This window comes from Anopheles maculipalpis, chromosome 2RL, assembly GCF_943734695.1.
Source record: "Anopheles maculipalpis chromosome 2RL, idAnoMacuDA_375_x, whole genome shotgun sequence".
Lineage (NCBI taxonomy): Eukaryota > Metazoa > Arthropoda > Insecta > Diptera > Culicidae > Anopheles > Anopheles maculipalpis.
The window spans coordinates 35704187-35721179 of record NC_064871.1 but is presented as its reverse complement, the minus strand read 5'-3'; the positions used below and the strand labels follow the sequence as shown (position 1 = coordinate 35721179).

Sequence of the window (16993 nt, the reverse complement as noted above, 5' to 3'; positions counted from 1 at the left end):
TTGTTAGTAGATTTTAATGTACAGAGTTCTTTAACAGTTCAGACATACACAATCATGCTATTCCACAATCACACGTTCTTACTCAATTGATATAGTATACAATAACCAATTTTTTGAAACATTTTCAATTCAAACACTCCATTTAACAATGTCTACATCCTAAAAAAAAAAAACATTTTCCGAAACGAACATCTGAGACACAAACATCTTATTCCGTACCGAGCGGGACCGCAATGGCATGATGCATTTGGAAAAGATTTTCATTTTCCCATATGGCTAACGCACAGCTATTAGTACGCTTTGGGAGAATGAAGTCAGATCCAGTTGGTGTTGTGTCGGACATTCCGATCCCGGGCAGCAACCACAAACCACACTGACAAGCCAATCGGAAAGTGGAAAGATGGCAAGATGCTTTCTCCCCGTGCCAATCCGGGTTAATGTGCAGCAGCGTGCTTTACCCTTTCCCGGCTTGCCACTCACTGACCCAGATAACTATTAAAATGATAAACTTCAACTATGTTACCGCCTGTTGCTTAGCAATAACCAGACCTGTCAAAGGGTTTCGGTTAGCTACATCTTTGGCTCGGTGCTGCCAGTAGCTACTTATCGTAGCCAGTAGCGTCGTAAAACGTCTTGTCGTATTGTTCAACGCAAATGCAATCGTCTTATGGTTGATATGGTTGTTAGATGAAAATATATGTAAGAAGTTAATAAAATGTACACAAAGAATGTGGTAATTACATTCTTGATCTTTCTAGGCACTTCACTCATTTTTTTCTTCTTTAAATAAGCCCTTTTTTGTTGCTTGAACAAGATACTACAAAAAGTAGGTCTGTTTATTTCACATTTTCATCTCCTTGCTTGCGATTGCACCGTTATAACTGCCTACTCGTTCAGCTACAATGTATAACCAATCTCCTTTGAATACCATATCGATTAACAGATGTTGCTGCAGGTGTCTTGGGTCCGCCATCGGGACATTCATCTGCTGACGGTCGGTCGCTACACGTACACTTCCGATCAGCGGTTCCGGGCGATACATCATCCGCACACGGAAGACTGGAGCCTACAGATCAAGTACCCGCAGCATCGCGATTCCGGTATCTACGAGTGTCAGATTTCGACGACACCCCACATGAGCCACTTCGTGCATCTCAATGTAATCGGTAAGTATCCACCACCAGCAAGTGTTTGAAAACTTTCTCTTCACACACATCCATACTCACATGCACATAAATTGCACACATTGCTCACGTGCAGGTACGTGCGCAAATGGGGTTGGCATGTCAGAATGCCTTTAACACACCTTAACTTCACTCCAAAGCGTGACGTCCAACGTCCAGCACCGTCCGTCTGAATTCTCCCCGCTTCAAAATGGCAGCTGCAGGCAGCTGCATCCTTGCATAACTCAACCTCCTCCTCGGACGAACTTTAGATCCGGACGACCGAGCACGGTGGTTTTCAGTGCAATTTCTAAATTAATTTTAATTCCCAAATGCTTTGACCCCATCGTAAAGTCATACCAACGAAGTCGGTGATGGTGCCGGTTGGTGAGCCAAATGCACGTTACCGTCACGTTACTGTAAAGATGTAAAGCAGCACGGCGCTGCCTGGCTGGAAACATAGCACCACATGGCACTCGGGGAATTCAATCGGACAGTTTTGTTGCAGATATTCCAGTGTGCTGTAGCAAGATTTGTAACAACGGTTTACATGAAAGTAAACTAACAACGGTTAAGCTTGACCTACAAATGTGTCCAAGTGCATCATTTATAATAACTCGCTCCATGCGTTTTGGACTTGCTTCAAATTAAATAAACAAAATCTCAATTCAATTATTTTTATGAAATGAGTTTAAGCTCCCAGACTTTTGTATTAGATGCATTTGAATTGTATAAACGATGACGAGTTAAAAAGTCATGAAAATAAGATACAGATTTATAAAACATTTCTATTGAAGACACAACATTTAAATTACTAATTGTGGTGTCACTTCAGAACTCTTTGAATTTTGTTCGCTGTCATGATGTCCCCAATTACGTCAGATTATGTGCTTGCTCACCTTACGGCATGCAACAATTAAGGAATGCTAGGAAAATCAGGCATCAAGCGTCTAAATGTGTTAACTTTTGTAAATGCAACGCAGCAAGATGGATGAGGCCAACAAAAAACGATGCAGTAATTAAACGCTCTCCCAGCAAATCGCCTTTGTCCATGCATTGTCTGCATTCGGTACATTGACTAACATCCTTCTGCTGGTTGCAAGATCGAGCTCTTCCCCAGATTTCTGCTAACAACACTTCGTACACTCTCGTTCAAGCTTCGTAAAATCTATCTTTACCGACTGTAAACAGTACCATTAAATAATCATTGCGTTACGTCGGTGGAAACCCTTTTCGGGAATGGTACCATTCATCCCTGCTGGACCCACTTGTTCAACCCAAAGTGGAGTAAAGAACGAAAATGGTCGCCGGTAAGAGTTCGATACACGTGCATCGTATTTAGACACTCTTGCGCAATGCAGCACAAGTTGGAACGTTACTCGCTCCCAGTTCGATTCCATTCGAACCGTTGTCGAACGATCCTTTAGCGCTAGGGTTGTGGCAGAGAATCAAATACACACAGTTACGACCTTTAACTATCTTTCAATGTGCAAGCAAACGCTTCACACAACGCAGTGGCACCGTTTGGCAAACAAACGGATTGTCAAGAATATCACAAACAATTGCAATCTGCGCTGCACTATCGGCAAGCTGGAAACTATGCTGCAGCGCGTCTGCGGCAGTGCAGCAACGCAGCTTTGTTTCAATTTGGTATTGGTTTCGAGGTATTTATTTTCACTTAAAGTGGAAAAAAAAACCTCTTTGTCCATAGTTTGGAACTACATGCATTACAAGCAGAAAGGCTAGCGAACTTGTTCGTATTACATTCACCATACTCTTTTGCTAAACCGAAATCGGTTTTCGTGCTTTTTTTTATTTTGCAATCACCCATCACCGGCTTTGCAACACTTGAGCACGCGTGTGAAGCAAGCAGTTTCTCTGGTCAGCGCTTAAAAGATTATCTCTGGCTAAGCTACGGGAAGTGAAGCGCGATGGTGCCCATGTAATGCGATTGCATTGAATAGAATGACTTTCCGTTCAAAGTATGCATCGACACAATTGTGGGATTTGCTTGACTTAAAACGGCACGAAGCCAACTAAGTACGGACAGGATTTATGCAGACCATTGCTTGAATGCCTCAATTGTAGGTATGCAAATTCGCATTCAAAATCGTGTATCATTTTTTTGTGATTTGCTTATTTGTGTATAACAAACAAATTCCTGTAAAACAACGTAGATCATAAGAGATTTAATTAAACGAACAAACAGTATCGCAAACAAATAAACAGAACAAAACAAAACATTCATTGCGTTTTGAAAGACCTACTCCAGAACACACACGAACAAGAAAACTGGTACATAAAATGGAACTAATTACAACACCAAACCACGAAGTTAATAGTGTTGCTTCATTCTGATCCTTTACTCATACTTTTAGGAGCACCGCTAAGGTTTAAGTGTCAGACATTACACTAAATCTTCCTCTGAAACCTTAAGCGAGTGGAAGCGTATGAAATAGCCGTGCCACAAATTTGCTACTCATTTGAGGCAGCATCGTTGATGACGCCAGGTTGGTTGGTCACAATAAATCACTGCAAAACCTCGAATGCAATTTTCCGTATCAAATCCCTCCGTACCGTACGGTGGAACGGACCAACACCACGAAGCGTGCACGAATGATGAAGCTCGACGACTAGTGTTGTGACACTGCACTAACATTAAGGGAGGCGAGTTTTTCTCTTCGGATTTTACACTCCCATATAGCACACACACACACACACATCCTAGCGATAACCTTCTTCTTCCTCTTCATGCTTCGATAAACCTTTCTATCTCATTTGCATTCGAAGGGAATAAACCAAACCACGACTTAATCGACAAACTCATAAAACTCAGTGTGGAGCAATTAAAACCATCGATAAATATTAGAGCGGACTCGTTCGTTTAGTTTCTCCGAAACCGGCCACTACCTTTCGCAGCAGCAGACACTCGAAATGAAACCCCGAAGGGGAAACTTCCTGTTGAGAAAAGGTCGAAAGTTTCACTCGGCCGGAAGTTACATTGCGAGTGTAAATCGCTTTTTGTCCGAACGCTCGGATTCTAAACGGTGCAACGCCTGTACGTACGCCTGTACACTTTGGCCAAAAATAGCACACACCGCTGCTGTTTCTGATAAAGGAAAAGTCGATGCGCACTGGGGAAAAGTTCCAAGGATTTCCGTACGCCAGTAGCAGCCCGGTACCTCGGGAAAGCTGGGAAACTTCCGCCGGGCCCGAAATAAACTTGATTGCAAATGCTGGCAAGCGTTGTAGGAAACAGGTCGGTTTATCTGCAAACCATAGACCAGCTCTAGACAAATGTTTTGGACTCCGATACGGTAGTAAGATTATGTGGCATCCGTTTCGTAAAGTAATTGCGTACTTTGGTAGTGGTAAAAAGGGGTAAATTATTTTTGCCCTAACCATTTAGTAGAGACGATTTGATAGAAATAGGAATGAAAATTCCATAGAAGAGTTTTCAATCTAATCGCATACAAAACAGAAAAGTTTCGGCATCGTAAGTCAACTACAAAAACCTGTCCCGTGAAGCAAAAAAAAAAATTTGATGAATTATCATAAATTCCGTTAATGGCCAAATTCCACACACATCAATTCCAATCGTATGCGAAACATCTGGCTTAATATACGCGGGATTAAAATGACATCCATTTTCATCGTGTGACAGGATGATTCCACACCGAACTTTTCGCCCGCCTGTTATCCCTATTTTTCTCCTTTCCCGATAACAAACAAGCGAGAAAGGGCTAAAGGCGGACGGCTGTGATGATGCTATGCTGAGCGGAACGGGAAGTTCCGTACGTCTTGGAATTAACGCCCAATATCTTCACCATCTTCTTATCGATCGACTAAACAAGGACATTCTTGGGGAACCGGATGTACCAACAGGCACACCACCTACCTGTGGCAGTTTGCTCCCGGTGCCGTGTCTACCGTAATCCTACCCACCAACTTCCCAATAAAAGCCATCCTGTTTTCAATCATTTCCGTCAGCGAAGGTTTAAAGAAGCAGCTGCAGGATAGCTGTACTGGCAGGTTGCGCGGGACAGGGAGGAATGAAAATCAAGTGAAAATATTTGATTTATAACTCGCAGTGTTAGTAATAAGCCGGCGTAGCGAATAAGAATTGTGAGCTTTCTTATCGAACGGACCTTTCAAAGCGAACGCAAATAAATGCCTATCGAGTTTTGTCAAACAATAGGGCGACCCGTAGCTATCTGTGCGGCACAAAACAATCGATGATTGTGCCCAGCTTACTCTTTGTAGACATTCCCTTTTTTTTTTTTTTTTTTTTGTTTAATGCCATCCCTCACCGGACCAAACGGTAGCTATCCCATTTCTCAACGAAAATTCCTTTGCAACCATGCGTTGAGGCGTACCATCCTTCGGGGGTGATTGTTTTGTTTTGTTTTGTTTCGTATGAAAAATCGTTCCACCTAGCACTGCCATTCTAAAATCCACGCTGGAAACTTGATACTCTGCACGAATGAAGGAAACCTAACCATGGGTCATTTTCTCACAAACGAAGGAAAACAAACTAGCTCACACACACAAGCACGCAGGCTCTAACCCACCTAAAACAAGGCAAAACACAACCGTTTTCACCTTTGTGTTACGTGTTTTTTCTTGTCTATTTATTTTCCCTTTTCTCGGTTCCTTACCACATAAGGTATCGTCTTTGGTATTATACACAATATGGCAGTTTTTCAAAACTAGTGGCAAAATCCAGTGCAAAAAATGCAAAGAAAAGAAAATGACCCTTTTTTACTGGAAAGGGTATAAATCTTTTCGGGAATGAAATAGCACAAAATAATAGAACATAAATAGAAAGAAGATCCATTCACCTACGGAGCTTCACCCACGAAACGTAGTATATGCCAAGGTCCTAGAATCGACTGAACTTAGCGGAATCGTGGCCGAAAAAAGGGGTTTGGCAGAAAGTAAACCTACAGAAAGGAACCTTAAAACTGTGACACCATCACCGGCTTGCAGTGTTCGGTTTCTTTCGCTTCTTTTCTAGGACTTTGCCGTCCGGTTTCATGGCAGCAGTGTCCCGTTTCACTTTTCCATTCTATATCGGTAGAATATGAGTATTCCATGTTCTGCTATTACAATAAGCCTTGGGGTTAGATTGAATATTCTACGACGTATAGGCAAATATTTGCTGTCATGGAAAATTATTCATAGAAGGTTGGGTAGGATTTGACTCAAAAAAAGTATAATTATTTCAAGTCTAGGGTTTCCGAAATGAACCAGTAATATGCGAGTTTTTTCGAAACTCTGTTCAGCTGTCTCAACACCTTCAAAGATGAAGTTGATAAGGTATACGTACAGTTCAATCAAAAATTTGAAATATTTCTGTCAAGTTCTACAAAACTGTCCGCTGAACTTCTGAAGGTTCACAAAATTTTGTTATTGATTAATCAATTTATCAATTCAACGAACCAAAAGGATTTGTTAAAGCATCTTAATGTTATAAAAAGAAGTCATTGGGAGCCAAGTCAGGGCTATAGGGCGGACGACCCATCAATTCGACGTTTTGACCGGTCAAATAATCGTTGGTTTGCGGCGATATGTGAGAGCAATGCATTGTCATAGTGAAGAATGATCCGTCTTCTGTTGTTCATTTTTCGAATTTCTCCGAAGACCCTTAACAGACAAATTGTGGTGTACCATTCAGAACTAATCGTCCTATGTTGCTCAAGCGAAACAGTCGCCACATGATCAGTTTTCAGGTCAGGTGTTCAGGTCAGGTCGCCGAAGAAACGGGCGACTATTTGCTGCGAAGTGCTTCTTCCACGGATAACTAGATTTAGTTAGATTAGTAAGATTTGACACGTCGTTGAAGACCCACACGGTCGATTGTTGTTTTGTTTCGGACCCATACGCATAGATCCATGATTCGTCACCTGTGGCAAAATTATAAACATCTTTTGAAGCACCATGATCATATTTTTTCAACATTTCCTAGTTCCAATCAACACTAGCCTTTTTTTAACGATTGTTAACATGTGCAGGATCCAACGACAATAAATTTTTTTTACGGCAAGGTTTGTTTATGCTGGTGGAAGAAATGCCCAAAGATGCCTTTATCTCACAGCTCTTTTGCAACGATCTTATGAAATTAGATCTCGAACGGCATCAATATTCTCATGCAGAACGGCCAGTATTGGACGACTTTATTTAAAAATCGTCATTGAGCGAGCGTTGGCCAAGAATATAAATTCATTGCACCAGTTATTAACAGTTCTATAGAATGGTGCTTCATCACCATACAAAGATTTGAGCTCTTCAAAGCAGTCTTGTCTTGATAGTCCATGTCGAATGTTGTGTAAAATCAGCGCTCGAAAATATTGCATCTGGCAATACTTCTTGTCGCCTAGATCACCAATATATGAAGCAGTCCACGTGTAATGCAGGCACTCGAGGAGCGCACAGTAACTGTTACAATCTACGTAAGTCCACCAGGAACGAAGTGAGAATTTTGTTAATTTTCGCTGGAATTACTCCAGACTCTCCAGAGCTTGAGCAGCCGTAGCCTACCAAACTGCGCATGAGTATCAATTTTAAAATACCTCCAGTTTTGTTCCAAGTCAACACCGCCAGGTCGTTCTATTGGAATTTAAAATAAATTAAATCAAAACAATAAACTTCATACTTCATACATACAAGGGCATACTTCAATATATTTAGCTTTTGACATTACTTTTTACTTTATTCATAGAGCATATAATATTTTTTGTTGCTGTCACTTGATCCTTCTTCTAGTAAATTGTGAATGAATAGGTTTTTGTCATCGTGATCTATTTTCGTACCGATTATAAAAACAGCATCCAACCATACACAATAGCGCTGGTTTTAGCACATAACTCTTACCACTCTAATGCCTATCTTTCACAGAACCATCGACAGAAATAATAGGCGCACCGGATCTCTACATTGAGAGTGGATCGACGATAAATTTAACCTGCGTCGTCAAGGATTCTCCCGAACCGCCGGCTTACATTTTCTGGAACCATAACAATGCGGTAAGTACGAGGCGTACGTGACAATTGATGGCAAAATGGACAAATATAGCAAATATTAATTTTCTTCTGCATTCTTCTATATGATTCTTTAAAAAAAATTGAATGTCCGACTAACTTGGAAACATAATTTGTTACCACATTTTGTTGGAACTGTAGAAATTTCCACCACCAAGTCTTAATTGTTAAAGCATTGAATAAACAAGAAACTCACTGAACAATTATAGCGTGGGAAACGCTAAACTAATCGCACAGGATCACATTGCTATCTCTGTTTCTAAACTATCTTTTGCTTCAAGTTTAATGCTCTTAGCTATCCAAAGCACTGTAAAACCAATTTAAAACACATCGGCTGCTCTTATCGACTGGTAAACTGGTGTAAGAGCGCCAATTGATTTTTCCTGTCGCACATAATGGAGTAATTGATTGCTCTCACTGCTAACTGCTGCCACCGGTCCGACTGCTAAGTGCACACGATCGGCCATGTTGGCACGGGATTCGATTTTACATTCCATTTTTGTACCGTCCGTGTTCCTTCAACCACTTAAATCTTGGCATCCTTGAGGGCTCATGGGCTGGATTAAATCCTCACCATTTCCGTAATAAGCATTATGGAATTACCTTGAGCGGTGTAAGGCATACAAAAATTTCCATTCCTCGCATCTGTTTTTCGCGCTTTTCCTTTTTCTCTCTCGCTCTCTCTCTCTATCTCTTTCTCGATATTTTTACTGCCTCCAAAGGCCCAAACTTCCATTCCCAAGCATGAAAAACGGGCACGTTGCTGCGGTATCGTCTCCGCCCCAGATGAACTGTTTTAGCATCATCACGTCCGAGGACGATGAGTAACCTCAAACAAAAAAACAACAATAAAAAAAACGGTCACCCCAACGCCGAGGCTTGCACTTTCGCTGGCAAACTGTGCGACGAACCGAGCGGATCTGGTTTCACCTTGGTTGGCTAATTTATATTCCACCCGGGAACTTCAGTCTCCCGTAAAATCCATTACCATATTCATGGATGCAACGGTGCGCTAAGCTGCAGTGCGCACGTTCACTCGATGCACTCGATGCTGCTTTCCTGGCTTGCGATTTCGGGCGGTTTGTTGCCGGGTGTACGAAGGCATCGATGCACTGCCAACTACCGGAGTGTTTGAGTGAAGGGTCCGTTCCGTACGAGCTTGGCGCAACATAAATGACAGTGCAAATGGGTTCTACGGCTCGATCCATTTACCGACCAACCCGCCAACACACACCAGTCGCAGGCGAAACTGGCCGTTAGTAGTGGACAGGTAGATTAAGCATGACATTGGTGTATCAGTGCGCCTCGCTACGCTTCAAACTGCGCCAAACTGCACGTTATCCTTTCCGATTGCTCGCGTACATTGCGCGATACCATTCCAATCTGCCAAATCGTACGAATGTGTGATACGCCCGGTGTATCGAGCACCTGGGCACCGACATGTTCTGGCTGAGCGCACTTCTTTACCGTGGCGTCGGAAAGATGAGCTAAAACTAAATGAATTAATAGGATATTGAACACGGGTGTATTTGGGAATCGGTGCCGTCTGCCGTCCGATTCGTCAGGTGGAAAATTGAAATGAACGCTTTTCGCCGGACTCGTTGACAGTATTTTGGCAGCGGAAATGCAGCTGACAACTTCACTCACGTCACCAAACCGTGATGATGGCAGACACGGTAACGACTGAAAAGGGAAAAAAAATTGTGCTTTTCCTCTTTCGAGATCTTTTGCAGATTCAGTGCATCATCCTGCGGGCTTAGCTTGGTCGTATGCCTCTATTATGAAAGTTTAACTTATTTAAAATGGTGTAGAGCAATTTTTAAGACTCCATTTTGATGGCTTGATGTCGTCAATTTAAGACAAAACAAATATTTTTTAAAGTTCTAAATGACAGCAAAGAATATTTCAAAATTGTGAGTTAAATTCTACTCACATAAAAATTGCACAAACATCCCCAAATGATGCCAATACATTTTAAAACTCGCCAGCCTCCACCAAACCCGGCAAAGGTACGATCTTTTCACATGCTCACTTCGTTACATAAACTCGATTTAGCACTCGATCCGTGCGTAAAAGTGAATGTGTGTGCCGCTTTTTTATTATTAAATCTGATATTGATGTTGCTGATAAACACCGGAAACCGGAAGCCGGATGCTACTAGCCTTTCCGTCGGTTCCCTCCTGCATCGTTTGCTAACCTGTTGAAGCAGTCCACGAGTACACACGCTTGTGTGGGACGAGCGAACAAAAAAGAAATGGCACATGCCAACGTTAAACCTGTAAGGAAAAATAAAACAAATACAAATAACTCTCCCACCGGGATGGTGCCACTGTTTGCTGGGAACGTTGACGGTAAGGTAAACCACCCTCCCTACCAGTCCCGAGCAGGGGCCTCATAAACTTCCTGCGCCTGGAAAGAAGGGATGCTGATGTACTGCGAAACGGATAAATGGATTGGCATCGTTCGAGTGCAAAACAACGGCAACGGATCGCCAAGCACAGAAACTGGAACTGAGAATGTACAATCGGGGAAAAAATGGAAAAGTTTTCCTCAGTAAAATTTTGCTTCCTTTTTTTTTTTGTTGCTATTTTGCCGTTCGGTTTTATGCGAAACTCGCACAGTCGTAACCCAATGCTGGTTGGCTGTTGGCAGTGATAAAGTATAAACAGCTGCGCAACTCGCAAATATTTACTCATCAATAATTCATGAAACAAAATTACGTCGCCGATCGTTGACCAGCGGGAGAGCTGAAGGTTCTGGCCGGCCAGCCCGTCGGTCGGTTATGGTTTGCTCTATTTACTTGCTGATGGGAGCTTGTGCTCATAGCACACGGCAGGCAATTCACAACCAGTAAAAGTCTGGAAAAAAAAATTACGATAAATGCTACTGTACATGCTACTGGAACATTGGATGAAAACATTGAACCCACCGCCTTGCTGTCCACATTGTGTCCACGCGTAAAGCTCGCTTAAAATGTAGCAATCCAAGACAATCCGTTTGCCCGTTATGGAACGAACGGCTGGGACGAAAGCATCCCATAGACGATCCCGCTCACTGATAATGATGATTATGATAACCACTGGCCGGATGCTGACTGGAAGCCGTGGAAGAAGTGAGGAACGTGTGAAGGCAACCATATTTGTTGACATACCGGCAGCAAATGAATGCTCGTTCGTCACACATCCCACGGACCATGGACTGACGGGGAAAAAAAAGAAGCTGTTGCCACGGTCAACAGTCCATCGGTTGCCACCGTCATCATTAGCGGTTGGCGTTCCCTCTGTACTTGACAGCCCAATCAACAAGTTGCACTAAACCAACGACCACACATTTCGGAACGGGGACAACCTCAATACCAGTTTGTTGACAAGCCTGCTGTTTTTTGCCCAAAAACATTCAACGATGCGACATGCAAACAAAAACTCAATTACAAACGATACTTAAGTTCGATATGGAATTGCTAATACATCACAAGATCACCAGCGAATAGATACTTAAATATTTTAATAAATGGTATACTTTGTTCAGGGTATGATTTGAATAATTAATTTTTTTATTTATTATTACATAGAATCATCTATCCTATTGCGGTCTACACAACTATCCTAATTTAACGCAATTGACAAGAAGAACACTAATGAAACTAAAATTGTAAATGCTAGTATTGAGATCGACTGCGTTATTTGATGTTATTTATTTATTTATATTTGATTATTACGGTCCAGTGCCGTATTGCCAACACCGCTTGTGTTGAGTAGATTTTCACATATTTATAAGGCATTTCCTCCTTATTCTTTGCCTTATCCCGGGCATACCCCGGGTGGATGTTGTGAGTTTTAATGGTCCGGGACTATTGTTGTGGCTATTGTTTTGATGGTGGTTGGTTACATCCGAGTTCCGGCTATTGTGGTGTTGTGGCCGATCCATTGTTGACCATTTTGCTACAGTCTGGACTGCAACAAACAAATAAACATTGTTAAGGCAGCACGAACATTTAAGCATTCCAGCAATGACATTCCAAGCTCAATCTAGTCAACGTCCAATCAAAGGATGATCGTCAAGCTCCATCCCGCAGCAGCGAAAGCGACTTCACTACTCTCGAAACTGAACCTGCCTAACACCCCGAACCCAACGCTAATGCTGTCAAACTCGTTTTGTCGAAGCTGGACTGGAGTAGCGAACACAGTACTGTAAATAGCGCCTGCCACACCTTTACGGCAATGTTGGAATCGCCCTCGAGTGCTGTTGCCCAGTCATCGAATCACCCGTGCCACTACAAAAAATACACTTAGGACATAGACAACACAACATTTAACAAAAAAGGAATCAACTGCGTTAGATAGAGTAATTTATAATTATCGATAAAGGATCGTTTGAACCAAATTCGATCTAAATACGGAGCTAAATAGTGGCTTTAGTCTAAGAATTCTACTAGGAGCCTGGAAGTTTAAACTTTCAAGAATGTACGTCAAAAATCCCTAGGATTTAGCCCTGGCATGTGGAATTTAAAGTAAGGATTGCTTGAATATTTTGAATAATATATGTGTTTTCATCCGAAACAATTTACTTGCACTTGGTGATTGCCACTCACGTGATTCGCTACTCTCGCCAGTCAAAGCGTATGAGAAGCTTTATCTTTGTCAAACAACGTTCATATTTTTTCGAGTTAAATTGCTAAACAAATTGTGAGCCTTTTCCCGATCTAGTGATCTTATGTACTGCTTTAACATTAATTTTCAACGCAAGCATTTAATCATGCGTTCTTTTATTTATTTTTCTTTGCAGATTATCAGCTACGATTCCCCGCGTGGAGGCGTCTCGGTCATAACCGAAAAAGGTGACACGACAACCTCGTTCCTGCTCATACAGAACGCACGGCCATCGGATTCCGGACAGTACACGTGCAATCCGTCCAACGCCAAAAGCAAAAGTGTCACCGTGCACGTCCTAAACGGTAGGTTTGCCAATTTATGTCCCGAAATCATAAATCCCCGACGAAACCACGCGGCAAGACAACAACAAAAAAAAAAACAACAGCATGGCAACCAAACGCTTGGGACTCATTGAGGACCAAACCGTCGCCGTGCACTGACAAGCTCATTTTATTTCATTGCCCTTACCATTTTCCACCTTTTTTTTTGTTTTTTTTTTTTTTTTTTTTGCTGCTCGCAATTCTCATGGTCCATCCTCGCACCTAACCTTTAACCTATGTTTCTTGAGAAAATTCCTGAAACTGTCCGTCGCCCGAACGATGTCCGTTCGGTGCTGTCGCGTCTCAAAGGTCTCGTTTATATTGCTGTATATTTTGAATCTTGATTGATCGTTCCAATAATGGACTTTTATTAGATTGCGAATTCGAGCAAGCTAACTAACGGCAAGAGAAAAGGGCGAGGAATACAGTCGTATGCTTCGTGTTACAATACCAGCTGATGAATGTTTCCCCAGACGGAGAACCGGGTGCAGAACCGCTTTCTCTTCCGCTTCCGACCCGGGCTAGCGGTTCTGTACGTTACAGCGAGGATGCATACGAATTGCGAGACGTTTGTTTGGAAAACTCTTCACTGTCGATCTTGTTTTCTCGGGCACAAGTTTCTACGCGATATTTCACTCCGTGGCAAGACAACTCGAAGAACGTGTCCTACGAGCGTCACTGAAAGGATTGCTATCGACCCATTGTGCCTGCCATTGCCGGAGAATGTCAATAAATCTCCATCCCTTCCTCGGCATCGGACCGTCCTATCTTGAATGGTCCTGAGTGCTCGACTTTGGACACACTTGGACAATATTGTGCTAGTGTTTCAGCGCTCAGTTTCAAACCCTCTAGCGTCTTCTTCAATTCCCAACAGTACATCGAAGCTGTACCACTGGGCGTAAGCTGCTAAATCGACTAAAAAGCTTCCACGCAAGCCACACCATGGCATCGTGGGGTGGCAGTGGGAGATGAATTTAACAACCATTTCATTGGTGCTAAACCGAAACGGAGAAACTTACTGGAATATTATCAATGTCAATCTCAGCACAATCTTCACCCAGTTGGACAGATCCACACGACAAACTAATAGGACTCGTACAGAGCAAAGCTTCTCATTTGTATCTGCTGTGCTGGTTCCTAAGACTAATCAACCTTGGGTCAATATTAAATTTGTTAATATCTTATTTCATCCCATTCCCGTTTCACGCACACTAGCCACTAGCCAAAAAGCTTGCCCATGCAACAGACAGTTGATGCTTGATTTATGTTAAACGGTCCGTTTTTTTTTTCACCCCACCACTCCCAGTGCAGCCAATCTATGGGCCCAAACGTTTCTCACACCCGCGCGCCCAAAAGACCAGACTATCATGGTCCGTAAGGATGATTTGCAAAAAGTTTACCGATCAAATGAAACCAACCCGTGGTAAGGGAAAATGGTTATGGAAAGTTAATTTCTGATTCGTTCCAACTTTGCCAATAATCTGCTTTGTTTAACGATGGGATGGAAATATTGACTACAGCCGCTGCAAACGGCACAAGGGAATGCCCTGCGAACTTACCAAGCATCTTGCACGGTGTTACGTTTTGGGACAGTTTTTTTTTTCTTGCAAATTAGATTTTACTCCATTTGATGGGGTGCGAGCGATAATGCTTGTGGCGCAGAAGGAGAAAACAAAAATATTGAATTGGGAGGTAGCCAAAGTCTTATTTTTAAGATATACTGGGCGTTTGGGATAATTTTGACAGTCACCTATGGAGAAAGAAATTTTTTTTATGGCAAAATTAATCACCGGGGAAATTTTTTTGTTTTAGAAATAGTAGCTCACCATCCATTTTATTCAAAATATCCGCCCTCGGCTTCTATTACGGCCTCCACCCGTCTCCGGAACCGGGAACAAGTCCTTGCGACAGTTTCGCTGGGTAGGGCCGCGAAAACGGACTTGAGCTCCGCCTTGGTGTTGCTGGAGGTTCGGTTGGTGCCAGTTCCACCGCACTCCACACGAAATAATCCATTGGATTAAGATCCGGGGAGCTGGGAGGCCACACACTCGGCGCGGTGAAGTCGTTGAAATTGGCCACCAACCACTTTATCGTTTTGGAGGCTGTATGGCACGGAGCGGAATCCTGCTGGAACACGTACGGTCTGCCGTTGGCCACTCTCGTGATCCAAGGCTTTACGACGGTGTCCAGCATGGAAATGTACCCGTCCGCGTTCAGCCTCAGCCCCTGCTCGAAAAAGTGGGGCGGCATCACGTCCCCTTCCGATGACACGCAGGAAAACACCATCACCGTCTGGGGGAACTTGGTTTGTGGCACCCGTGGCACGTCCGCCAGGCAGTAAGCCAGCCACCGATTATTCTGGGTGTTAACCGTGTCGGCGGTTGTCGCGTCCGGCGCGGATCATCATGATGCATGTGATCCGCTGCCACAATGTACTCTTTTTTGGCATTTTTTATCACGGGATGTTTTCATTGCTTGTTCCGTACACTTTTAGCTGCCGAATGATGTATTGCTTGTTTTCTTATGCCAACTCGATCACGAGTTATAAACAAAAATGTAACTGTCAAAATTATCCCGAACGCCCTGTATATGCTTTCTAAGTTAGATTTTCATTGAAATACTTAAATAGAAGTAAAACTGTAAAGTACTTTTAAGTGTTTTTTACCCGACCTTCAGCGGACATAAATTTAATCTGTTTCTTTTGCAACATTTCTTATCAGTTTGCTCTGCACTGTATCCCTTAGACTGGTTTGCCATCCCAAATGGCATTCAGCATACAACAGTGGCACCTGCCAGGACATAACCTCTCTTACAACAACTCATAATATTACTTCACTTACATGCTCCACCCGCTCATAATACATCAACCGTACGATATCGCAACCTATTTTTATATAAAACTAAATACTGTCCAACTGGTTAAGAACAGTTTGAGGGAAAAATTTGACAGGTGTTTCCCATTCCGTTTCCAGGGGAGTACCCAGCAGCAATGCAGCGCGCGGGACAACCGCATCATCGCACGCCACTCAACCATCCGCTTTTGGTGCTGGCTTCGGCGCTTGTCTCGTACTTGCTCTGCTCCATCGGTATGCTGCGGCTGCCGAGCCCATCCGGTGGGTTACGTTCGGGCCCGAGCACCGCCTTCTCGCGGCAGCAGCCAAGCATGTCTTTCGTCTCGTCGTAGTCTGCCTGCACCGAAGCGTACTAGTATGCGTCGCCACCATTGCGCGCACCGGACTGTGCAGCGGGACGCGGTCCACCTTCCTGGCGCGCCTGAGGCTTCCCGCGCATCGGCGCCACCCACTACTTCACAGCGCTCCGCACCGAACGTGCCCTCCCTTGCCGTTGACGTTGCGGTCGCCCGACGGCGCTAGCTTTTCCGCCCCATCGCACACACGTGACCGGCGGGCAAAATCAACCGCACCGCTCTGGTACCATCACAATCACCGATGGCGAACCGCAGATCCTGTCGCACTCGTCCAAGACTATCGAGCGTGTGTGAGCTTCGGTAAACAATCAGCTTCAACAATTGCCCGACAGCGGTTACGGGTCGCGGATCCCTGCACCGTTCGATGAGAGCGTGTTTCTTTCTGTACTCTTGCAAACACATACACTCTCACACACCACTTTCACCACCACTAATGGCACTCTTTGTTATCTTTCCTTGAAGGCGCACTGTCCTTCCAGCCCCAGCCCCCTTTTCTCGTGCTGTCCGAAGTTGAAACGAATTTTTATGTTTTTTTTGCTCCAACGATCATGTGGCACATTGTAAGCACGGTGGCTATCAAACAATAGGCACAAAGAACCGTAAACGATCA

The 16993-nt window shown here is 43.4% G+C and overlaps 1 protein-coding gene across 1 annotated transcript in view; it reads left to right on the top strand.

The window, feature by feature from the left end:
- The window catches only part of LOC126557635 (uncharacterized), a 73536-nt gene extending 56785 nt beyond the window's left edge, over positions 1–16751 (top strand). Inside the window, exons 3-6 of the mRNA XM_050213484.1 lie at positions 944–1166; positions 8061–8188; positions 12989–13157; positions 16126–16751. Coding sequence (XP_050069441.1) covers positions 944–1166; positions 8061–8188; positions 12989–13157; positions 16126–16751 — 1146 coding nt within the window. The remainder of the gene's footprint in view (positions 1–943; positions 1167–8060; positions 8189–12988; positions 13158–16125) is intronic.
- The last annotated feature ends 242 nt before the right edge of the window (positions 16752–16993 follow it).